The 24243-nt window shown below is 37.3% G+C and overlaps 11 protein-coding genes across 11 annotated transcripts; 2 read left to right on the forward strand and 9 right to left on the reverse strand. All coding sequences in view use genetic code 12, as the record gives it.

Annotated features, from left to right (window-relative positions):
• Positions 1–40: 40 nt before the first annotated feature.
• On the reverse strand, positions 41–3232 carry CANMA_002591 (uncharacterized protein; the record flags this gene model as incomplete). The annotated part of the gene is made up of 1 exon (XM_051814676.1): positions 41–3232. The coding sequence occupies one exon, from the start codon at positions 3230–3232 to the stop codon at positions 41–43; it is 3192 nt and encodes a 1063-aa protein (XP_051671792.1).
• Positions 3233–3475: 243 nt separating this feature from the next.
• On the reverse strand, positions 3476–5569 carry CANMA_002592 (beta-mannosyltransferase; the record flags this gene model as incomplete). The annotated part of the gene is made up of 1 exon (XM_051814677.1): positions 3476–5569. One exon carries the CDS (start codon positions 5567–5569, stop codon positions 3476–3478), a length of 2094 nt encoding a protein of 697 aa, XP_051671793.1.
• Positions 5570–6361: 792 nt separating this feature from the next.
• BMT4 (Bmt4p) lies at positions 6362–8635 on the reverse strand (the record flags this gene model as incomplete). The annotated part of the gene is made up of 1 exon (XM_051814678.1): positions 6362–8635. One exon carries the CDS (start codon positions 8633–8635, stop codon positions 6362–6364), a length of 2274 nt encoding a protein of 757 aa, XP_051671794.1.
• A 1466-nt stretch (positions 8636–10101) lies between these two features.
• On the reverse strand, positions 10102–11133 carry CANMA_002594 (methylglyoxal reductase (NADPH-dependent); the record flags this gene model as incomplete). Its single annotated transcript, XM_051814679.1, has 1 exon — positions 10102–11133. One exon carries the CDS (start codon positions 11131–11133, stop codon positions 10102–10104), a length of 1032 nt encoding a protein of 343 aa, XP_051671795.1.
• A 371-nt stretch (positions 11134–11504) lies between these two features.
• ARG3 (ornithine carbamoyltransferase) lies at positions 11505–12533 on the reverse strand (the record flags this gene model as incomplete). The annotated part of the gene is made up of 1 exon (XM_051814680.1): positions 11505–12533. The coding sequence occupies one exon, from the start codon at positions 12531–12533 to the stop codon at positions 11505–11507; it is 1029 nt and encodes a 342-aa protein (XP_051671796.1).
• Positions 12534–12921: 388 nt separating this feature from the next.
• Positions 12922–14346, reverse strand: CANMA_002596 (uncharacterized protein; the record flags this gene model as incomplete). The annotated part of the gene is made up of 1 exon (XM_051814681.1): positions 12922–14346. One exon carries the CDS (start codon positions 14344–14346, stop codon positions 12922–12924), a length of 1425 nt encoding a protein of 474 aa, XP_051671797.1.
• Positions 14347–14536: 190 nt separating this feature from the next.
• On the forward strand, positions 14537–15511 carry CANMA_002597 (DNA-directed RNA polymerase III subunit; the record flags this gene model as incomplete). Its single annotated transcript, XM_051814684.1, has 1 exon — positions 14537–15511. One exon carries the CDS (start codon positions 14537–14539, stop codon positions 15509–15511), a length of 975 nt encoding a protein of 324 aa, XP_051671798.1.
• Positions 15512–15601: 90 nt separating this feature from the next.
• On the reverse strand, positions 15602–16921 carry CANMA_002598 (phosphatidylglycerol phospholipase; the record flags this gene model as incomplete). The annotated part of the gene is made up of 1 exon (XM_051814685.1): positions 15602–16921. One exon carries the CDS (start codon positions 16919–16921, stop codon positions 15602–15604), a length of 1320 nt encoding a protein of 439 aa, XP_051671799.1.
• Positions 16922–17946: 1025 nt separating this feature from the next.
• Positions 17947–19401, reverse strand: CANMA_002599 (NAD(+) diphosphatase; the record flags this gene model as incomplete). The annotated part of the gene is made up of 1 exon (XM_051814686.1): positions 17947–19401. The coding sequence occupies one exon, from the start codon at positions 19399–19401 to the stop codon at positions 17947–17949; it is 1455 nt and encodes a 484-aa protein (XP_051671800.1).
• A 1177-nt stretch (positions 19402–20578) lies between these two features.
• On the reverse strand, positions 20579–22321 carry CANMA_002600 (ATP-dependent RNA helicase; the record flags this gene model as incomplete). Its single annotated transcript, XM_051814687.1, has 1 exon — positions 20579–22321. One exon carries the CDS (start codon positions 22319–22321, stop codon positions 20579–20581), a length of 1743 nt encoding a protein of 580 aa, XP_051671801.1.
• A 437-nt stretch (positions 22322–22758) lies between these two features.
• CANMA_002601 (mitochondrial 37S ribosomal protein mS29) lies at positions 22759–24189 on the forward strand (the record flags this gene model as incomplete). Its single annotated transcript, XM_051814688.1, has 1 exon — positions 22759–24189. The coding sequence occupies one exon, from the start codon at positions 22759–22761 to the stop codon at positions 24187–24189; it is 1431 nt and encodes a 476-aa protein (XP_051671802.1).
• Positions 24190–24243: the final 54 nt, after the last annotated feature.

Genomic DNA, 24243 nt, shown 5'->3' on the forward strand with positions numbered 1-24243 from the left:
AATTGTGACATAGACGATGGCAAAATGTAGTGGAGGATGGTTAATCTCTTGAGGATGGGGATATATCCCATGTGCTCAATCCAGCCCCTCCGACAACCAAAACGTCTCTACCACCAACTGTAGTCACATCACAGCATCCAGTATCTGAAACCGTAGTGTATCTAGCGTCTTGACGGACCAAGTCATCGTCAGTAAATGACCATATCCTAATCATTTGGTCTACTGAAACAACAGCAACTAGATTACCTTTTACATGTGAGATTGAAGTGATGGTAGCTGATGCAGCACCGTGCTGGCTCTTGATGAGTTGTAGCTTGACTTGGGAATTGTCTCCTGGGGTCAATAGTGAAACCGCAAGAGCATTATCATCACTACCAGTGATTAAATATACTCCATTGTCGTTTGGTATCAAACAGATTGCCTTGACTCCGCTTTGATGAAGTATCAGTTTGCATACTTGTACTGGTGATTTGGGATCTGATATATCATAAACAGTGATATTTCCATCAGTAGTAGCAATCAATAAATAATAAGCCCCATCTTGATAATTGTGGCCGTTGCTCAATTTGAAAAATTGACAATGCAAAATACAACAAGTTGCATAGCTCCATTCATTAATCAAATCAAATCTAGCCAGGGCCTTTTCAAACTTCCATAATTTGATCATGGAATTTGAATAAACTGTAGCCACGAATATATACTCATCATATTCAACAGCATCATAATCCATTACTCGTAAATCAGGCACATCTTGACTCGATTTCAATCGCGCCAATTCCCGCAACGTCGGTATTGCCGTTGTCGTGCTGTCTTTGCCTAACGAACACACTTTCCAAATGATAAATTCTTCATTGGCAGCTGAACTGAATGCATAGTCACAATTGAGGAATCCTACCGTTTGCATACCCGAAATATGATTCGTCATGTTCCAATAGTTGCGTACTGCACCATTGGGCAATATTTTCCCAAGGCAAATGGTTGAATCTTCAGCTGAGCTGATTATTAATCGCGATCCATCACTCAACAATTGACCATTTTGCACAGCAACGTCTCTAATTTCACGTCCATGAGTTCCACTATGTATCATACCAAAATTGGCTTCGCCTTGTCCACTATCTTCATTGTCAATAAACCGACCTTGGTAATGACACACATAAATGTCATTCTTGAACAGATAAATAAAACTAAAGCTTGATTCAGTCTTTCGATAAAACTTAAAATGTCGATGTCCATTACCGCCACAATACTCATTCATGATTTCAATTTGTTTAGTCTCGTTCCAAATGTAGAAATATGAAGATTTGAATCCATAGAGTATTAAATCTTCACCATTATGGAAAAACCCACCTTCAATAAACCCCCGAGTCAATTTATTTGCATGGGTTATATCAACGTGGAATAGCCCATCCTGGTGGGGTTGGGTAATGGATGCAATCAAGTACATTCCATCTCGAGCTAATATCAACAAGTCCAACTTTCCAATTTCTGAATTGAGTACCGATACTGAACTTACAGTATCGCCCATAGCAACTTTTTTCAACATCAAGTGTCGTGATAAATCATCAAGATCAACGAGGTATAATGATACTTTTTTCGAAGCGAGTATAATCCAGTTGTTCGTTATATCTATTGTCATTGCAGTTATGGGGAAATTCGCTTCTGGTTTTGGAATATTCCAAGTATAGGCAATTCTAGCGACACCATCATCAGTTGCCACATTGAGTTCATGCAACTTGAATGGGATTTTGACATTTGGTGACTCAATCAAGACAAAACTCTTTCCACCAGTTGAGCATGTTAACAAGTTGGTAATTTTCATCGACTCATCAACATTCACAATCAGAGATACCATAATGTCATCCTCATGATACTGAATAATTGTCAAGTTCCCACCCCGATCAGTAACCACCACAAAATTCGCATCATTAAACCCATCAACAATACCAAATCCCGTAAGTTTATCACTATGATAAAGCACTTTACAACTTTTCAATCCATAATCGTACTCAAGCACGTATCCATTCGAAGTCAAACATACCAATTTGTTCAAATTGGTCAACTCGAAATAATCGCGAATACAATCATGTTTTCCAAACGAAATTGACGAGGTCAAAGCTTGATCGAAATTGGCCATTGTTAATCTAGTTGTCACTTGATTTCGTGCTAGCAAATCGTGTACTCGCACTCTTCCATCAGCACCACCAGTACAGCAGATTTCCAAATTGGCAACATCTACATCGCCTGACCACACATGTTTACCGCGATGGCAATTCTCAATCACTTTAACTGGTTGTAAAAGGTCGGATGATGTATCGTACTGCCAAATACGTAATGTGCAATCTTCACCAATACTCATAATCTTCAAACCATTATCATCTGCGCTGTCGCTGCCACTGTTTGCGAACTCCAAATTCCATATTCTTGACCCGTGTCCCCATCCAGTTGCAACTACTTTTCCCTCATAAAGATCGTACAACTTGATACTACGATCATCAGAACATGATATGATATATTTGCCAGCATGGTCAATTTTGACGCCAAATATCGATCCTTCATGATCATTCAAACTATGGACTATGCATCGACGATGCAAGTCCCAAATAATGACCCCATTCATAACGGTGCCCGCAGCAATATAGATCTTGTTTGCATCCAATACATTGATTGAACCGCTGTACAAAATCGATTTTTCACCACAATGAATCTTTTCCACCAATTGGATCTCTTTCGTCTGCTCATGCTGCTGTTTCGACCCATCACGAATTAGGTACACCATGTTATACGAATTGAGCAAGAGAACAGTCCCATCGTCTAATACATCCGACGTGATGATCCATTCATTAATACCACGTTCTTTAAATTCACAGTCACCCAACTGTAACCCATGTAATGCGTCATCATCAAACGGTAAAACAGCAAATGATCGACCACCACTAAGTATAATTTTCGATGCCGCTTCGTTGACAGATATATGATGGATCTTGTTCCTCTTAAACACCTGTCGCAGGAAAATCAAGGAAATACTTTCTTTGTTATTGGTGGTGGCGGTGGTGCTTTTGGAGGAATCTACACGATAAATGTATAAAATTGGGCCGTACCCGACAAAGATAAATTGTTTATGTAATTTTATAAACGTCACTGGTCCATAATGAAACAATGGTGAAAGCAAAGCAGTGCTGTCTTTGCTATTGCTGTTCTGCTCGACGTTTGAACTTATTCCATGACTCCTCATTGCTGTTGGTTCACCATATTTCTTGCAACCACACACAACCAAACTCAATTTTTCACATCGCGCGATGGATGGCTCTGAAGCAGAGATATGACAAAAACGCTACCGATTCTACATATAGTTGCAGTAAACTGCTACAAACAGAATTGTCCTAAAAGTAAAAAGTCCATTATCACTCTTTCTAAATAATTTTATTATATATGAACTGGCGCCTGTTGTCCCCTCCCCATAAACGATTGTTTCTAATTATCTCTCGCCCTGTTTCGCAGCCTCCTGGTTCTCCTGCTGTTCTGCCTTCTTACTCTCCTCTTCATTCTTGACTGCTTTCTCCACAGCTTGCTCCACCTTCTTATTCTCCTCCACCAGCTTCATCTTCTCTTCTTCCATCTTTTTCTTCTCCTCCTCCAACTTCTTCAATACTTCCTCAGTCACACCCAACTTAGTTTGCTCTTCACCAAAAGTTTTACAAAACTCAATACTAGCATCCAAAACACACTTCATCAACTGTTCATTGTCACCTGTCATGGCCTTGTCGCCAACCTTGTCTTGTTGCTTTAGCAAGTTTCTCACAATATCTCGTAGTCCATAAATGTACAGTATACTGTTATTCTCATCAGCCACACTCAAAGTCAACCCAAGTACATCTTGCTTACTTATGGGATCATACTCCCAGGACGAAATTCCATTGGGGATCAAAACGCTAGGGTCTCTTGCTGCACATTGTACTTCATGTTTCCTCCACCCACTAACTGGGATATCAAATGAAATCGACGATGACAAATATTTCACTTGGAATTCGTTGCTTGTGTCCAGTTTGGTAAAAATATAAAGGTTGGGGCGATACATGGATCGTCCGCATCCACAATGCTTTATATGAGCACGAAGGAAGCCAATCCATACGTTTTTATCCTTGTATGTAGGGTCAATAGTTCCATAAGGGATCATTTCTGTTCCTCCTCTAATGGGCCCTACATTACCGCCCTTCTTCAGCTTCTTGGCCGTGTATACAAACTCACATTTACTGACATCTTCATCGTTATTAAACTGTTGCAACTCACATTTCAAAACCTCTAAATTATCCCATTGATAAATCAAATAAATGAACTTGTCACCAGATGCCTTGGGATCTCGATCTTTGGGGATTATAAACGGTGTCCAATTTTTTTCTACTCCCTTTCGTTTCTTTTTCGCAATCTTGAGTTCTTTAACTTGGGTGAATTTAACATTATCAAAACGTGAATCAGATATGCCATCAGTATTGACTTTACCCAATTGATACCTAAATGGCCATCCAATAAACATGGCTCGATGGAATTCGAAATTTATTTGCATTGATTTATCTTCATTCACAGCAGTATAATTGTAGATATTACGTTGATAAGCGTTGAATACAATAACTGGCTCTTCCTTTTGCATTTCATTTTCAATCAACATGATCCTAGTATCTTCTGGCCCATACCATCTTCTCTTGGTGTACTGATAATCAAAGTAGTAAGGAATTGGTAGGAAGCGAGGAAATTTCAAGTTTTGATGCACTCTAGTAACGCCATCAGTATCCATTACTGGCACAACTAATTCAACATTGGTTAGTTCTTGCCAGTTGACATCATAAACTTGAGCATAAAGTAATGAAATTTGTGGGTTCCATTTCAATCCTTTGCGCGAAAACAACACTCGTGAAACCATTAAATGGACTCCATATTCCTTTAACCATACTGAAGTTCCAGCAAATTTATAAAAATGTTTACCAATGGTGTTTTCCTTCAACATTGTGGGTATTTTGCCCTGGAAAAACCCAGCCAAATGCTTAAATGCGTCATCCAGTTTCAATTGCAGTTTGAGTACTTCAACCATACTTGTGAAATCGGCATCAAAGATGAGGTTGTCACTAATGGTTAAATCTAATGATTGCATCGATTGTGAACATTGTTTCGAATCGGAAAATGAGTTGAAAAGATGGATCTGATGGGGTTTGGTTGCATAACTGAGTTGTTGCTGAGTTAAGGCTGAGTTATTTCCCGAATAATTAATTACTTGTTTGTTGTCAGTAGGATGCACTTGTTTATAGGCTGCTTCATCTTGAAAATTTTGTGGGAAAACTAGCAATTGTTGTGAGATGTGGTTATGTAGATGAGCCTGTGGCAATGCGTTCTTGCCATTTGTTGCTGATTGAGGAGGTAATAATGGCTTTTTAGATGTGATAAACTTCAACAACGGAATACTAGTATCAGCATTGCGGAATAGCAAGTGTAATGGAAATATAGCAAGAAGGATAACCACAGTAATGGCTAAAATGCGACGCTGGGTCGATCTAAACCATCGTATTCCCAGCTTAGCCATGATGATAAAAAAGAAAAAAGAACAAAAACAAGGTACAAGTTGTGGTTAAGTTGTAGAGAGTTTATGGTGGTTCTGTTAAGGGGTGGTGGTTGCTGTAGTGGTTGTTATAATAAAGTATTTTTATTTTTAATGTTGTATTGAATGCTCGTCTTTCTGTTTATGTGCCTGTCTCTTTCTTTCTGTGTCGATCTTTTCTGATGCTTCCCTGTGAGATTTAAAAAAATAAAAATTGCTAAAAGACTCAAAAACTGTAATTTCTTTTTTTTTTTTTTTTCATGTTTTCTATTTCTATCTGTTTTTGACATCTATCTATTTGTCTATATACAGTACTTACATATTAAGTACGATCTAATATGTCGCATTAGATTATCCCACGACTCTTGCTACTCCCACATTCAAGGAAGCTCCCGCTTTGTTTACTGTTCTCTTAGTTGCCTAATTTTTTTTTGGGTTTGGTTTTGGCTGGGCTAGGTGTGATATAAAAACATACACGCACGTGGACGTATTGTGGGTGTCGTCACTTGCATCTCCCTTAGCTGTTATGTTGTTGCTAAATATTTTATATGCAGTATCTATATAAATAAATCCTTATTATTATTACTGTTGTTGTTGTTGTTGTTATTGTGGCGCATTGGTTCCTTTTAATTTTATTTCATTTCTTATTTTGTTTTAGTTCAACTATTATTATTTTAGCTTAGCTTTCTATTATTTCTATACATTAAAACTATTATTACTAAAGACGAATTGAATAAAAAGATATGCCATGTATCATTGAACCAATCCACAACCCTCTCAAGTCACTTTTTTTGGTTCTGGTTTATTTTCTGATTCACTCGTTCTATCCTTTTGATCTTCATTCGGATGCTCATCTTGTTGTGCTGGTTGTGCTTGTTGTGCTTCTTGTTGTTGTGGCGACTCATTCTTATTACTTGCTTCACCTGCCTCTTGTTGTTTATCAGCTTCCGGTTGTGCTTCTTGCTGCTTTGTTTCTGGTTGCGTTTCCTGTTTCTGCTGCTCTTGAGGTTGAGGTTGAGGTTGAGGTTGAGGTTGGGGTTGAGGTTGTGTATTTTGATGGTTTGAAGAGCCTTTTTCATTCACAGGTTGTTTCTGCTTCTCTACCGCTTCTTTTGCATCCTCTCCTTTTTGTTTCTCGTTTTCTGCTTTGGCCTTCGCTTCTTCCTCCTCCTTGGCTTTTTTCCTAGCTGCTTCACTAACACCCAATCTATCCTGTTCCAATCCATACACCTTACAAAACTCCATACTCTTATCAACAACACAAGAAATCAATGGACTCTTGACTGCAACTGACTCTGAAGCGCCCCAATTTAAACCAAGTTCATCAACCATTTTCTTGATCCCACTAACATGAACTAAATTATCATTTTTATCAGCAATCGATAATATCAAACTTAGGTAATCTTGTTTTGGTTCATACATCGAGATACCATTGGGTATCAAAACATTGGGGTCTCTCCTTCCACATTGTACTTGAGCATACTTCCATCCATCTACTGCCATGTTAAATGATATCGATGACGAAAGATGAGATAATTTAAATTGGCCATTCTTCTCTCCCAAAACAATGAAATTGGGTCTATACATTGCTTTCCCACATCCACATTTATCTATATGGGCCCGAAGGAAACCAATCCAAACTTGGTCTAAATTGGACTTGGTCTTTATAGGGATTAACTCTGTACCCCCTCTCACTGGTCCAACTTTACTTGCCTCGTTATTTTGTTTAAAATCAACTTGACATTTTGAATAGTCGCCAGCGTTGGCTAATTCACACCGCAAGATTTTCAAATTATCCCATTGGTAAACAATATACATATGTTCATCACCACCATTGACTACACTGCTTTTCCTTTCCAGCGGGTTAATAAATGGTGTCCAATTTTTTTCAACTTTTTGACGTTGTTGCCCTTCAATTCTCAATTCAACAACTTTGTTATACCTTGTCTTTGATGCTCGATTATCTTGTCCAGCATCGACATTTTGTTTCCCACGTTGGTATCTCCACAAATATCCCATAAACATCAGTCGGTAAAAAGCATATTTGGCCGGTTGCTTTTCTCCATTTGAATCTTCAACAGTTTCAAGCACTTGTCTATGGAAAGCATTGAATACAATAATAGGCTCTTCGTCCCCATACTCGTTCTTACTCAACAATAATCGAGTGTCTTCAGGACCGTACCATCTTTTCTTTGTCTTTTTCGAATTATGATAAAATGGAATTGACATGGCTCGAGGGAAATTAACACTTTCGTATTTACGTTCACCATCATCATCAATAATGGGTAAAACCAAATCGACATTGGTTAATTCGTGCCAGTTTTCATCGTAAATTTGAGCATAAAGCAAGGAAATTTGAGGATCAGCTTTTCTTGCCGTTTGAGTAAACAATAAACGTGAAACCATTAAATGAACTCCGTATTTTTTCAACCATACCGAAGTACCAGCAAATTTGTAAAAATGCTTTTCATTCAATTGATTAGTTTCGATATACTTGCTTAGTTTACCTTGGAAGAACCCAGCCAATTCTTTTAAGCTATCCTCATTGGTGATTTGCTTTAATATTGTTTGAGCAATTAATTTCCAATCATGTTTAAACTCTACACTTTTAGTAATGGAAACTTGTTTATCAAGCTGCAAGTTGGAACAACTTGTGTCCTTCTGTTGTTCTTGTTGCTCTTCAAACACAGATGCCACTGGCGTAGATGCAAATAAGCTAATAGGATGCAGTGTATACGTTTGATTTGTTATAATTAGACTCAATGCACTAGAACTACCATGGTATTGAACAATATCATTTTTGTTTTCAGTAATATTATGATCTATCCGTAAAGCTGTACTATAATCTGATGGTAGTATAGTGATTGGTTTGGTACTAAAGTGCGAAATGGGTAATTTAGGTCCTCTAAATTGAGAAGACCATTGTTTAACAGTGTCATAGGTGTTGAGGAAATGTAAAAGTATAAATGTGATTAAAATGAATGGGATGGCCAAGTATGTTTTCCTAATTTGTCTAGGCTTGGGAAATAACGGAAGGTATTTCTTGATCATGGTTGGTGTATGTGCTGGGGTGGAGAGGCAGTTGTAGTTGTTATTCTTATTCTTGTTCTTGTTCTCGTGGGTTTGGTGGTAGTGGTATTGGTGTAGATTGCTGTTGCCAAAATGAAAAAAGAAAAAATAAAAAAGGAACGTATTGTAAACTCTGTTGAGTATCAGCAGTTAAACCTAGTTGCAGTTGTGGTTGTGATATGTATGTATGTGAATTACTGTTAACCTCTGAAGGTATTGAAACTTGTTTTTAATGTGCTGTTGGTGGTCAAATCTTTCTTCTGTCTTTTGTTTGATGTTGATTTTTGGTTGTAAAAAATACAAAAAGAAATAAAAATGAAATGAAAAGAGTATGGTACTGCATATAATTAAAATGAATAAAATAAAAATACACAAAGTCTTTCTAAAATAAATCTAAGACAATTTATTTTTCTCTCACTGTATAATAATAATCCTTACGGTGGGGGGGGGAAGGGTATTACATTATCTACTACTACACCACCAATGTGTAACTGAGCAGTTGCTATAAATAAGATTATGATTATACTTCTGAAAGTGGCAAAAGGAGACAGCACTGCCACCAAAAGTAACAAACAATAGCAAAGAGAACTTTTAGAATAAGCCATTAGAAATTTTACATGCATATTGCCTAAAATGATTGATATCTATTTATAAATAAAATAATTTCTTCCAAGGGTGAAATAACTAACTAGCTATATTTGTTTACTACAACCAAGATAGAAGTATAGATAACTGCACGTGAACACTACCCCGTATACTTATCACTATTACTACTTGCTTTGTATTGCTGTTACTAAAATTGAGTTGGATTTTTAGTGTTAGGTGTGTCTATTTTTAGGTACAATTGCTCTTTTTTTTTGTGCGCGCGAAATTAGTTCAACACTATAAGCAGAAGAAGTAGTTTTAGACTGTGATTGGCTTTGTCTCTTTCCAAATGTCAAGAGGCTTAATTTGTTGGTAGAAAGACTCAGTATCTCTATTTATGTAGGTATCGTAAACATCAGTCAGAAATATGTTATGTATACCGAACTGTCTGTTGAGTCAATGCCAAGATAAATATTTACTCAAAATTGAGATTAAGCTCTGACCGTTGAAGTAATTTTTTAGTCTGTCTGTAGTCTTTTGCTTAGTCTTTTGCTTAGTCTTGCTTAGTTTTTAGTCCTGATGGCTTTATGCACGACCCCCTTTTTTTTGCTTTTATTTCTAGCACAGCCACAAATAGTTTTTTAACGTATCACGTGTATATCACGAGATACTTCAAGCCATTTGCAACCCTCATTTTATAAAGGATACATTTAATCTAAGAATATCAAAACTACACTTGCTTTGACAGCTGCTCTTGATGATTTCGCTTCTTTTACATTTTACACTACAATCACAAACACTGTAAACAAAACAAATCGAGACAATACACAGTGTATATAATTCTAAACAAATAATTCCCCCCCTTACAAGGCAACATTTCTACCCTTTTTAGCATCCAATATTTGTTGAACAGAATCAATAACCGATTTACCAAGATCAATAAACTGAAATCCTAAAATCTCCCTTGTTCTTGAATTATCAACAGTTGCCAATTTCTCCTTAATCACTTGGGCATCAGTACCTGGTTCACCCTTTGGAAGATCCAATTGGGGGAATTTAGCATTGATCAAATCAACAATTGATTGTTCAGTGAAGCTACCAGCAGTTAAAATCAATCTTTGACTTTTTGCTTTAGGATTTTCAAAAGCAACAATGTGGGCTTTGGCCACATCGCGTACATCTACCCATGTTCCTCTAAATGTTGGAAGTGAATCAGTTGGTTTCAACTTCAATATTGAATTAATAACTTCTGATGATGTGTTTAATTGATCTTTAATCTCCGATGTGTACAATTGAGGACCAAATGTGAAACCAGGGTTAACTGTGGACAATGCAAATTGAGAATCATGTTCCTTGATGAAATCCCATGCTGCTCGTTCAGCAAATGTCTTGGATCCTCTATATCCACTAACGGCATTTTGAACAGCTTCGTCCCATGTAATCTCATTCCAATCTTGTTCAGTAAATGTATAATTGGGATCAGCAGTCTTGCTAGCAGTTCCTACAGCAGCAAATGATGAAGTAATCACCACATTTTTAATGTTTTTACCATACTGCTGGATTGCCTTTAATGCATTCTTGGTTCCTTCCACTGCTGGGTCAAGTAATTCTTTGGCAATATCACTAGCTTTGAAATGAAATGGCGATGCCGTGTGTAAAAATACTGTGGCATCTTCATTCTTTTGCAATACTTGATCAAATGCACCTGGCTTACCGACATCCTCAACAATTTCAAAACTCAATGTTGATGGTGAATTAAACAATTGTAATAAATGCTCACCTTTGGCTTGGGATCTAACAGTGGTGACTACATTGTAGTTGTGGTTTAATAATTGTTTAAGAATATGCTGAGCAATGAACCCAGTTCCTCCTGATACAATAACTTTAGCTGTCATCTTTTCTTTCTCCTTCTGTTTCTTTTTTGGTGTGTTATATGGTTAATCCTTTTTGGAATTTAATTGTGTATTGTATAAATGATAAAATGTTGGGACATTCCAAGTCGCTTTATATATATTTGTATCACAGATTAATAAACTGTGGAATTATTCTCCCTCTCTCCTTTTGAATTCTTTTTTTCTTTTGTTTCTATTTTAGCGGCAAAATTTCCTAAAACGAAAAGAGGGTTCCGCCACAACCAACTCGACCCACAGTTTTTGTCTCTTTACACACATAAAACTGGGGAACTCTAGCGTGCCGCTCAAACGCAGCATAACTCCAGAAAAACACCTGTCTCATTATTACTATAAATATCTATATAATTCCGCCATTATTTTAACAAATCGCCTTTATTCACCACAAAAGCATCAATGACAGCCATGGCAGCATACAATCGATTCTCTGCCTCTTCAAAAACAACCGAGTTTTCACTATAAAACACATCGTCTGCAACTTCTTCTTGGTGTCTGGGCAAACAATGCATGAAGATCCAATTGGATGCTACTTGACTCAGTTTAATCAAATTGGCATCAATTTGATATCCGGCAAACTGTTTCAATTTGGCCAATTTCTGCAGCTCTTCACCCATCGATATCCAAGTGTCAGTGACTACGATATTAGCTTCCTTTAACGCTTGTGCCGGCTGATTGACAATTTCAAACTTGACCCCTTGTTGTGCTGCCAAGTGTTTAGCATCTTGTTCCACATCTTTATCAAATGAAATTGATTCCGGGATCGATATAGATACATGGATCCCCATTTTCAAACTGGCAATGGCTAAATCATTAATCACATTGTTTGCATCTCCAACCCATGCCAATTTCAACCCTCTAGTCTCCCCAAAAGTCTCCTTAATCGTCAACAAATCAGCAATGGCCTGTAACGGATGATATTTATCGCAAAGCGAATTTATAATAGGCACACTCGAATCTTTACACAAGCCAACAATGTCGCTATGTTTATTGACTCTAGCGAAAATACACGATGTCATGGAACTAATGACTTTTGTAGTATCATACATTGACTCATTGACTCCCAATTGAATATCATCTTTGCCCAAAAACATCGGTTGTGCCCCGAAAAATGCTGCAGCTCCTTCAGTGCTGATTCTTGTCCTCGTTGATCTTTTCGAGAATAGTAATGCCACTAATTTACCCAATAACTTGGTGTGATTTTCGGCAATGGAGGAAGCTTGGCCTGATTTGTACACTTGTTTCAAATGGTGAGCTTTGGCAATAAGTGATGAGAATTCATCGTTTGACAATTGTGAAATATTGACCAAGTGACGGGGTTGTTGCGACTTTAATGTAGTGCTTGTAGATAAGATTCTCTTTGTAGTTACTGCGGTTCTAACTGACATAGTTTTGCTTGCTTTGTTGATTGACACTCTGTAGTGGTTTAATGGTTAAAGGAAAAAATGGAGGAGGAGAAGGAGAAGAAGGGGAAGTGACCAATTTATAAAAAAATTTTCCATTCCGAATTTGGTAAATGAGTCAACGTTAAGCGCGCTAAAACATATACCAATATAAAATGTGGGTTGTGCGCGAGTACACGTCTTTTAGCCAACATACACGATCAAACGCACACACACACACACACAATAACTCAGTATAGATTATTCAACGTTGCATTGAGCAAAGCTCTATAAAAGGGAGGCAGAATATTTACGTATGATACAAAATAAGCCTAAAGCAATTCCTCCAAACCTACCAAACCAGCTCAATGCTTTCCCACTGAAGAATTTGCGTCTAAATTTCCCAATCCTCTAATTTCTTCACTAATGCTTCACGTTTCTGTTGAATCTCATCCTTGCGTTTCAAAACATTACCTCTTTTCACTTCTTTCTGCATTCGTTTAGCTCGTTGCAATTTCAACTCCTGTTCAATTCGGTCAATTTGTTCTTGGATCGTGTATACTTTCATTTTGGCCGGTTTTGGCTTCATCCTTTGATAATTATACCCAGTGTTATAGCCATAGCCGTTCCCATGACCAGATCCAAACCTTGGTCCATAACCGGACCCGTACCTATCATAATCATAGTCACCATCACTAACACCAGATCCATAATCACTAACAATCTCATCATTGTACTTATTTTCAAAATCAACATTATGCTTAAGCACTCCCATATCCTCATCATTCAATTCATAGTCGTGGTTACGTTCAGCTTCGTAATCTGGTTGTTGTTGTCGTAGCTCTTGATTCAACGATGAAGATGTCGCTGCACCATCATCATAATTCTTATCGTCGTTGTACTCAGATGCAATTTGGTTGAGATATTCTCGTTTGGATAAACTTGGCTCGGCATTGGATGCGATAGGAACATACGAGGGATTATTTGAAGCAAAGCGGTTGGAAGGTTGGCTTGTATCAATGTTGTCTGATTGACGGGATCCTGATGCTGATTCATCACTCGGTGATCTAGGTGAATCAACCTTGAAATCTCTCCGAAATGAAAACTCTCCTACGGCAGGAATAGCAAAGTCCAAGGTGTCAATGTTGGCAATTACGGGGTTATTCTCAGGGTCGTTGTCGAATTCAAGTAGATCTTCATTGAGGGGCTGGTCATTTGGTACTTCTTTTACGCTCTCTCCACCAGTTTGTTCTATAACTTCTTCATCATTCTTATGACTGACTTTGTATTTGGACAAGTTCAATCGTCGTTTTGATGATTCATTTGGGTCTCGTCGTTGGAAGGTCAAGGAAGGTTTGATGTTTAGTTGAACGTCTTCATTGTCGTTTGACTCCTCAGTTTCAGGTTTATTGTCAATTGGGGATACTCTTCTGCTTCGTGAGGACGATACATCAGGTATCACTTGTTTCCTTCTGAATTTGGGATCAAGTTTTATTACTCGATGTATGGTGGGAAAAGTTGGTTCTTCCTTTACCTCCGATTCAGCTCCATCGTCAATCAGACCTATTCCTGTCCGTCGGGATGATGATTGATTGGGTTGCACTGGTTTCTTTCTGAATATAGGCTTAAGCTTTATTTCTTGTGTTAGCTCGGGCAGGCGTAGTTCATCATTCACCTCAGCATCGACTACATTGTCAACCGGGGATATCTCTGTTCTTCGTGATAATGAAGCATCAGGTTCTAGTTGCGGTGATTTATATACACGCACAGTCTTTGGCTTTACCGATAGGTCTAGCGCGTCAATGTCATCCTCGTCCATATTCCTCGTTGATAATGAATACGACCTATCCGCAGCTCTTACAATCCAATCTGTGTTTGTGTTTTAAATCTGTAAGGTAAAAAAAAAATTTAGACAAAGGGAAGATGATCTCAGAAGAGGAACCCACATCTGGTTCTAAAATCGAAAGACTAACTCTTCTTATTCGCCTCCTCGCACGTTTCCTTAAACCATGACGGAAGTTTCAGATAATGCCAAGCTACTTCATACGAAAATGAGGGAATCACCCGCGACAAAGGCATTCACCCAACAAGAAGCATCGAGTTTAGTCAATGTCACAAAGGAATCCGATTTAATGTTATTGCTACAAGAGCTTCTCAATGCAAATTTAATCAAATTAAGTAAAACAGGTGATGAAATACGGTTCCAACCAGTCAGCATCGATGATGCTAAAAAGTTGGGCAGTATGACTGATGATGAGCGGATGATTTATTCTTATATTGAAGCTAGTCATCGTGAAGGTATATGGACCAAGACATTGAAAGCAAAGACTAATTTACATCAACATATCGTTTCCAAGTGTTTAAAGAACTTGGAACATGAGCGATATATCAAGTCGATCAAATCGGTTAAACATCCCACGAGAAAGATTTACATGTTGTATCATTTACAGCCGAGTATTGACGTTACTGGTGGCCCCTGGTTTACTGATTCAGAATTAGACACAGAGTTTATTGATACGATAGTGGAAGTTGTTTGGAGGTTTATTGTCAACAAGACATTCCCTCGATTGGACCAACAACAACAAGAAGGAGAACAACTGACATTGAACCCATTACAAGTATCGTATCTTGCTTCGTTCCAAGGAGTTGATCTAGACCAAATCTTGGAGTTTATAAATATTAGTGGTGTAAGTTCGGTAGAGTTGGAGTTGAACGATATACGATCATTATGTGATGTGTTGAAATATGATGATAAAGTCGAAGAAATCGATGGACATTCTGGTTTATTCAAAGCAACAAGACAAAGTTTGGTGGAGAAGGGATTAATGAAGAATTTAGAAGAGTTGAAAGGTCAACTTCCTGAACCGACTAGACAATATCTTGTCAAGAATAAAGAGTTTTCAATCTTCGATTTCAAGACCGAAGTCGAAGATTTTCAAGATGAGCAAGATTTTGTGAATCTAGATAGTTTTGCCAATGTATAGACTCAAATTGCTGATTTTATTTAATCTATCTCCCTCACATATATATATTCTCTCTCTCTCTCTATATATATATATATATTTAATCTCATTCTAAAAGATTCCATATTTTTGACACTTTTGGAAAATGTAAACAATGATACCATTTGGCTTAACTTCATCAACATGATTTTCATCAATTTGAGCCCCGAATCTTTGAGCATTAGAAGTGATTTTCCTTTGTGATCCGTTCAATGACATCAACTTTTCAAATCCCCAACTTAACAATTTTTGATTCCACGTTAGACCAATATTCAACTCACCATCTTCATTGTAATAAAAGTTTTTACTCTCATAGGTAACAAGTGGTTTCTGTTGTTGTTGTTGCTTTGTTTCAGCTTCATTTGAATTAACAACCTCAACATCAGTGTCACTATCGGAATCTTCATGTTTTTTATATTTGACCATCACATCAGGGTGATCAGATATGACTCCATATTCTACCAATTTTGCCAATCTGCCCACTTTGACAAGATACTCAAATTGGAATTTATTATTTATGGTCCATGAATAAAGTTTCAAGTTTTGAATTTGTAATAGGGGAACAAATTTAGTAAGAAATTCCGTTGACCAAGTGGCGATATATAGCAAAGATACACCCGTCAACTTAATCTTGATTCTGTCTTGCGGTGTCGTTTCATCCAAATAATAATTATAGTTGATATAATTTATTGAATCTCGCCAATTGACACTAATGTGGAAAATGTCAAATTGACTACAGCCAAATTCATTAACAATACCAAATTTATCCTGAAAAGACTCATTTTGGTTGAGGAATTTCAAGAATGACAAATCCCATAACCCAAATTGTATTCTATGATACCACCATGAAATATCATTATGCACTTTGAGTAAATCATTAATGAGGTATTTGGTAATTTTAGCAGGATTAAATTTCTTAATATCCAATTGTAACTTGTGTTCATTTGATCCAGTGGCATCAACATATTTTTTAAACCATTGTAATACATCAACAAATGATAATAAGGGATATCCGCCTTCTTTGGTTTTTAAATTTTTAAGAATGGGATCAAAAGGGGTCTTGGTGATTTTATAGTCTGTTTCATTGCCATCCTGATCAACAAATACACGTTTGGTTGATATGTCATGAGATATGACTATGACATTGTCTGAACTTAGCCATAAATCAGTTTCAATAACGGTGGCACCAGACTCAAAACATTTTCCAAACCCAAGTAATGTGTTTTCTGTGTACTGACTTTTGAATCCTCGGTGGCCAGCTATTACAGGTGATGTAGTAGTGGATGACGTCATGAAAGGAAGCACCAGTTGTGACGATGAAGATGAGCTAGACAACGGAGCAGCAGCAGAATCAGCTTTAGCTGGGGCTGGAGCAGTAGATGATGATGCCATTCTTTTAATGTAGGTTATAGATCTTGTTTTAGTGAAGGCTAGTTGTCATATACGTGAAAGAAATCTTCCCATGATACAAGTATCAAGTGTGAATAGTAGCAAAGGAGGTACATATATATATATATGTGTGTGTGTGTGTGTTAGTGTGGTTTGAAAAAACGGAGATGTCAATTTTGTGTGGAGACTGCTTTGTGTGTATAAATATACTGCATATAATACTGACACATGGAATATTGTCGAATGCGAAAGCGAAAGCGGAGAGCACGTGTGCACTCCCTTACACACACATACTTCTCACTACCTTTGTTTAAAATGCCACAGTGTGTTTAACAAGGTACACTGTTATTTAGTTGAATACATATGCGCGGTATACTAAGCCACTTTTGTCCTAGTCAACCAGTCAATACTAACTAAGACCCTGCTCTTAACACCGAATATAACCGAACCGAATATACGGCAATAGAGAAACGTATTACACGTCATTGTGTCTCATCCGAAAATTATACCGACAGTGCAAGAACCCAAAAATAGAATAAGAAAACAAAAAGAAAGGGTCTAGATTCAATGTATACGAGTGATTCAGGGGTCAAAGGAAAGGAAAGGGGGCACGATGAGGAAGATCTAGTAAAGTGGTGAATACAGATGTTGAAGAGGTCTGTAGTGAGATTGTCAGCCACGGATTAACATACACACATTATATATTGCATCACCAAATGTAGGTGTGGGTGCAAAATTAATTTTCGTCAGTGCTATAGTCTGCTGTATCTCTATTGTTTGATCTGTGTGTGTGTGTATTCTTAGTAACAAACTCTAGCATCACTGCTTAGGTGTCCCTTGTAAATATATTGACCTAACACCGGTGTATGCGGAAATAGGTGAAAACCCACCAACGCTCTAGTCAACAAATCAAATAAATCGTTAAATAAATAATTGAATAAATAGTTAAATAAATAGGTACAACTCTATATCACCTAAATGACACAGTTCGTATGTGAAATTCTACTTACACACAATGTCTATAACCACTATAACTTATAGTCCTTATTCTTTTGTTCTTCTTCTTCATCAACACACATTTTAATTAAATTATAAGCAATAGACTGGCCCATGGGAATCATAATGCCCTCGGGATTGAATGCCTTGTCAGCTTCTTCACTCACTTGTTCAGGGTATACCAATTTCCTAACAAACGAAGTATCAAACCATCTGGCATCTAACAACTCATTGTCGTGACCAAGATGGATCAATTCATTGGTGCCATTGAACTCAACTACCCCAATACACCCAATCATCAAGTTTGATGGGAATGGCCATGGTTGTGTCATTACTACATTGACTTCGTCGCATGTTACACCAGTTTCTTCCCAAATCTCTCGCTTGGTGGCTATTTCCACCGTTTCACTTGGCTCCATGAATCCAGCGGTGCATGAATACATTTTCGAGCTAAAATGTCTCTTTCCCAAGGAGAGCAAGATTTTCGATCGATCAGTGTTGGTAATTATTGATATCACCGCCATATCTGTTCTCGGGAATGATACATTTGATACTGGTGCACTCTTGACGGGACATACAGATTTAAAGCTAGCTGCGTCATCACTGTTACTACTACTGTTACTACTACTACTAGTAGTAATTGTTTCATCGTTAGTGCAATATAGTTTCCCTCCAGCATGGATGGGAATTGTTGGATGACCGCACCCAGGACAAAACTTATTAGTAGTCAACCAATGGAAAAACATTGCTCCTTGACTAAACAAACTAGCTTCCTTTGGTTCAAAACTCAAGAAATGTTTTCTTGAATGAGTGAAAAACACCCCATTTTCTTCAGGGGATTTATCACCACTATGTTGCTTGGCATTGATTGTATCATTGACAAAATGAACCAAATTACGACACAATTCCTTATTTGAAGATACATCAACGGCATAATAAGCAATACCTTGGTACCTTCCCTGATGATCCAAATATTTTTCATCTCCATTCAACTCACAATCAACTTTCAATGAGTTGATATCCAACCCTACTGATTCATCAAGTAATCCCATAAACAAAAATGTCGGCTTACCGTCACTTCGCAACTCTTTATTCATATTCTTATTATCTTCATTCCAAGTATGCAAGATCTCATTCCAATGAGGTATATGAGTCATTAACCCACCAGGGATAAATTGTAAATTACCAGTATATCCAAGGTTATTCGGTTGCTGCCCCGGTTCAATTTGGTCAACACAAATTTGATTATCGCCATTAGTCATGATTGTCAACATATTGGCAAAGTTTTTATGCACCAATGGATTTTGTTTATTGAAAAAGATAAATCTAGTTGAGGGGTGGAATAACGATTTGGAAATGAACTCGGTGTCTTCTCTAAGAAACGAAACCCGGTTGAGCACTTCATTGCCATAATACATATCCTTTTGTAAATCCTTAATGGTGGTGTGTAATGATTGCGACATGATGCGAAAGGGGGCTCTTACCATTCAACTAAGCAAATAAATAAAAAAAGGACTAAGTGGTAGTTATGGTTGTGGTTGTGGTTGTGTTATTTGTTGTTGGATATAGAGTATGTTCTCTCTCTCTTTCTCTCTCTCTCTCTCTACCAAACTCTAGTATCCCGTTGAAAGTCTCAATCTTGTATCGTAGACGGCGGTACGTTTATCAACGGTTTTTTCTCTCTTTCTTATCAATCCAATTGAATTGTTCAACGTGCGCTACCAAACACAGAGAACTAGAGAAGAAAAAAAGAAATTTAAACAAATTGCAAAAACAAAAATGAAAATTCTTTTATTTCCGCACTAACAAACCCCACCCCACACAAGCGATATCAGAAGAATGGTACATGTATTAAAGAGATGTGTATCTATATGTATCATTCCTCTCCTAAAAACAATAGAGCCAAATATGTATCAAACTAATTCCAATACTTGAAAGGAATGGAAAAACTTTCCTTCAAATATAAAGTGTATATAGTTGATGATTTTGATTTTCCTGGGGCGTATAAATATCAATACACTGATAAACGTAAAGTATTAAATTAATTCCCAGGGTGTGGTTTGTTTGTGTCTGCTCATATATACATATGAATCGGCTCATTATTATTTGTTTTCCAGATACTACTACATTAACTGTTTCAATTTGTTTTGCAAAATTACCCTTTTTGATTAAATATAAAACCTGTTAAAGATAATGTTAGTATTCCTTTTTGTTTTTGCAACAGCTCTGTTTCTCTTCTTCTTTCTTTTATTGATCAGATAAGTAAAGTAGACTTTTCCCCATGATTTATAATGTAGGAAGTCAAGCGTTCGTAATTTGGTCTGTTTGGTGTTTCATCATTCAAAAAAAACAGAAAGTAAAAAATGAAAAGTAGCAATGCTGAAAAGGGACATCACACACACATACCTATTGAAAATCCTATTTTGAAGTAAAAATAAAATAACATAAAGGAGAATAGAAAACTAAACTCATAATCTCTCTAAAGCTCTGCTGTTAGTAATGCCACTCCACAGTTTGTTTTGATTTTGGTATATTCAATCAGCTATCTTCGACACGTCTTCCGCATAATTTACTCAGAAGTCTAACGTCTGAAAAAATGTCTAATAATCATCACTTGAATAAATGATATATTAAATACATACCCTCTCCCACAATGAACTCCCTTCAACCAATCTTGACACCTCTAATTATGGCATTTCCCAACCCTTTTACCCAGGATTTCTTCGACTTCTTATCAGCAATAATAAACACTCGACCCAGTTGATTCATCCTCCCTGTTCTTCCTAGTCTATGTACAAGATCAACTGAGCTACGAGGTAATCCCATCAATATGACATTCTTGATGCCAATGAAATTCAATCCTCGAGCTAATAAATCGGTCGTCACCAATATCTTCACTTTGCTACCGTCAACATCTTGCTTAATCAATTGTGCTGGGGCCAAAAATGGTTCAAGAAATTCCTTGCGGTCTTGCACTTTAACTTTACCTGATATGCCAAAAATGTCTTGTTGTCGAATTCCATATTTGGAAATCATCAAATCAACTAATCCTTCAACTTCGGATTTCTCATTGACAAAAACAATTATACGCTTCACATGATCAGGCTCAGTACCGTCCCTTGATACGGCATAGATTGCCTGAGCTAAACACCTGGGTTTTGATCCGTTATACGGTGGCAAGTCAGCATCTAACGTCATAACTTTGATATTTCTTGGCACTTTATGCAATGAAGGCGTAGACACCCGTATCATCGACTTTTCATCAGGGAAATATCTCGCCAAAGTCCTCTCAAACTCTTTTGGTATAGTAGCTGAAACTAAAATCAAATCAAGCAACTGGGGAAAGCTCTTCACCACGGCAGTGGTATCTTTTAAAAACGACGGATCAAACAACGTATCAGCTTCATCCAATACACAGTACCTTACACTTTTGAAAATCTTGAATGGACGATCAATGGCTTCCAATTTGGAAAACCCCGTTACTTTAGCTGGTGTGGTCACAAGGACATCAACTTTGCCAAAATTACGCAATTGCTTATAAAGTGAAATTGGCGGATCGCCATGCGACAACTTCATAATAGATAATCCCAAAGTCGAGTTTTCTGGTAAATCGAGAAACGCCTTATATTGGCGTGGTACATTCTCATGGTCCAAGGTGTATTTATTAGCTCGGTTTAAAACGTCATAAACCTGTTCAACTAACTCATGCGTTGGTACTAATATAATTGACCTAACTTGTTCTGACTTCTTAAACAACTCATACTTTTTTTGATTATCGTTAAACCAATTGAAATCGTCCTCCTTTAGTTTAGACAAGAGAGGACTTAAATAACTCCACGTCTTTCCCGAGCCAGTTTCAGCAGCAACAGTGAAGATCTTTGTCTTTTTCAATTCATTCTCGTGTTTCAACTCATAAAATATACGTTCACCTTCATCCATTGCCTCCAAGTCTCGATTAGATTTCCGCGTTTGGTTGATTTTACGAATAGCGGAAATTTGTACCGGCGTAGGCTTGATTTTGATTTCATCGAGCGAACTATACTGAGGACCTTTGAGATTGTATTGGGATTTGATTTCCTTAATCATTGCTTGTCGTACTGATGGGAAGATTTTCAATTGATCAAAGGTGTCAATTTTCGATTCAGCTGTATCAATCAGCGTTTTTAAATCGTTATGCAATTGCGAAAACTTACCCAGTTCAAAAACAAGTCCCCTTTTGGATTTGGACACCACGTCTACCGCCTCCTCCTTGGCTTGCTTTCGTATCTTTTGTTTAGTTTTGAGCAGTTGTTTTTGCGATGGGCCAACTTTCGACGAGTATCTCGACAAACACCGCAATTGAAGATGGGTTGAGCCATTTATGGTGTTAAGAGATAGTAAGCCATGTCGTATCAACCTCCTAAACATAATATAAGGTCCAAATAGCCAAACCTGAACAAAGAAGAAGAAGAAGAAGAAGAAGAAGAAGGAGTCAAGCAAAAAAAAAAAGTGTAGTGAAATTTTTTGTTTTTCGGTTTCTTTGTTTTTCGTCTTCGTCTTCGTCTTCTTTTCTTTCTCTCTATTTCTCGCTCTCTCTCTCTCTCTCTGTGTGTGTGTGTGTTAATGTTTGTTGCAGAAAAGTTATAGAGAGCAAAAGAAAAAGAAGAAGAAAATTTTTTTTCAAAGGGAAGAAAACGAAAAGAAACGGCAGCAAAGCACAACAGAGGGAAAATAGGGGGTAGTGTACCATTACCCAGAAATAACCAAAATCAAAAAATTTTCCAAATCTGTGTAGTGCCAACACCCAAGCAAGCATTTGGTTCGTTGAACACAGAGAGATTGTCTATCGTCTACAATTGGAAACGATGTTGAGGCTATCTGCTAATTTGTCCAAGGTGAGGCTAACTCATCAAGTTCCTCTAATATCGACGCATAATTTCTCCACCACTCCGTTTCTCCTAGCATCACCAAGACAAAAGGAGGGTAAATCAAAACAGATTTTAAAGAGAAAAGTGGTTGAAAAGGACAAGGTTAAAAAATCTACAGGTTTGACTCATTATCCATTCAAAGATGCGGTGCAGCATTTGAACTTGGAGAAGTTGGCGCCTCCAATGGATTACGTTGAACCATTAACCAAAGACTCCTTAACCACATCAACAATAACCGTGTATCCAACCGACATTGAGGAGAAATTGCGTACTTTCCAAGCGTTCAAGAAGTTCCAACACCATGAAATGTTTAGAAACCCTGTGTCGTTGACCACCTCAAACACCGTCAACATTTATGACAATTTTGTTAAAAAATTAACCAATGAGTCGAAAACCAATCGTAAATATATTGATGGGATAAAGGGAAGTGGGAAATCCACCTTGGTCAACCAAGCCTTGGCGTTAGCTCTTCAAGAGTTTCAAGATGAGGTTGTTATTTTGCACTTACATTCAGCTGATATACTAGGAAATGGATCATCAGATTATTTCAAAAATAACAAACTAGGCTTGTACCAACAACCAATGGTGACCAAGAGATGGTTGCGTAAGATATTGGCAGTTAACAAAGACATTTTCCAAAAATTGAAATTGACTCAGGATGTCAAGTTTTATCAAGATAAACAAGAAATCAGTTTAAAAGCTGGTGAAAATACTTTGTATGATTACCTTTCTCAAAATAGAGAAATCAATAAAGTGCAACCAACAATGTCATTCCAGTTTTTCATTGACCAATTGAAACAGCATTCTAAAACTGTTCCCATCATTTTATCAATTGATAATTTTAATGCCATGGCTGATTTTTCAATTACTCAATATCGTTCGCCAGATTTCAAACCTGTACATATAAGTGAATTTGAATTGGGTGATTTCATATTGCGAGCAGCTAGTGGTGAATTGAGCTTTGATAAAGGTGGTGTATTATTGGCCAAATCTTGTGATTTTGCACCAGCTAGAAAGACAACCCATGTGGCAGTATATCCAAATGAAGAATACGATCCGTTTATGAAGTACCCCAACTTGGACATGTCTGTAACGCAGAGATTGGTGGCTAATGGGGGCATAGAACCAGTTAAAGTTGCCCCCTTGACTAAAGAGGAAGTGAGAGCATTATTGTCATTTTGGAGAGATCAACAAGTGTTGATAACAAGACAAGATTTCCATAAACAAGAATTTAACGATGAACAAGCTGACATTGTTGACGAGGAGTTTGATCCTGAAGCTCAATTTGAAAAATTGGTCCAATCGAGTTTTGTTGTTTCACAAGGTAACCCTTATGGAATTTTAAAACAAAATTTAATTAGCTATTAGTGTGCAATGTAAATAGAGTAAAAAGAGAAGCACTGATCTTTTACAATTAAGAAT

Source organism: Candida margitis (assembly GCF_024628925.1).
Source record: "Candida margitis strain CBS 14175 chromosome Unknown scaffold42, whole genome shotgun sequence".
Classification (NCBI taxonomy): Eukaryota; Fungi; Ascomycota; class Pichiomycetes; order Serinales; family Debaryomycetaceae; genus Lodderomyces; species Lodderomyces margitis.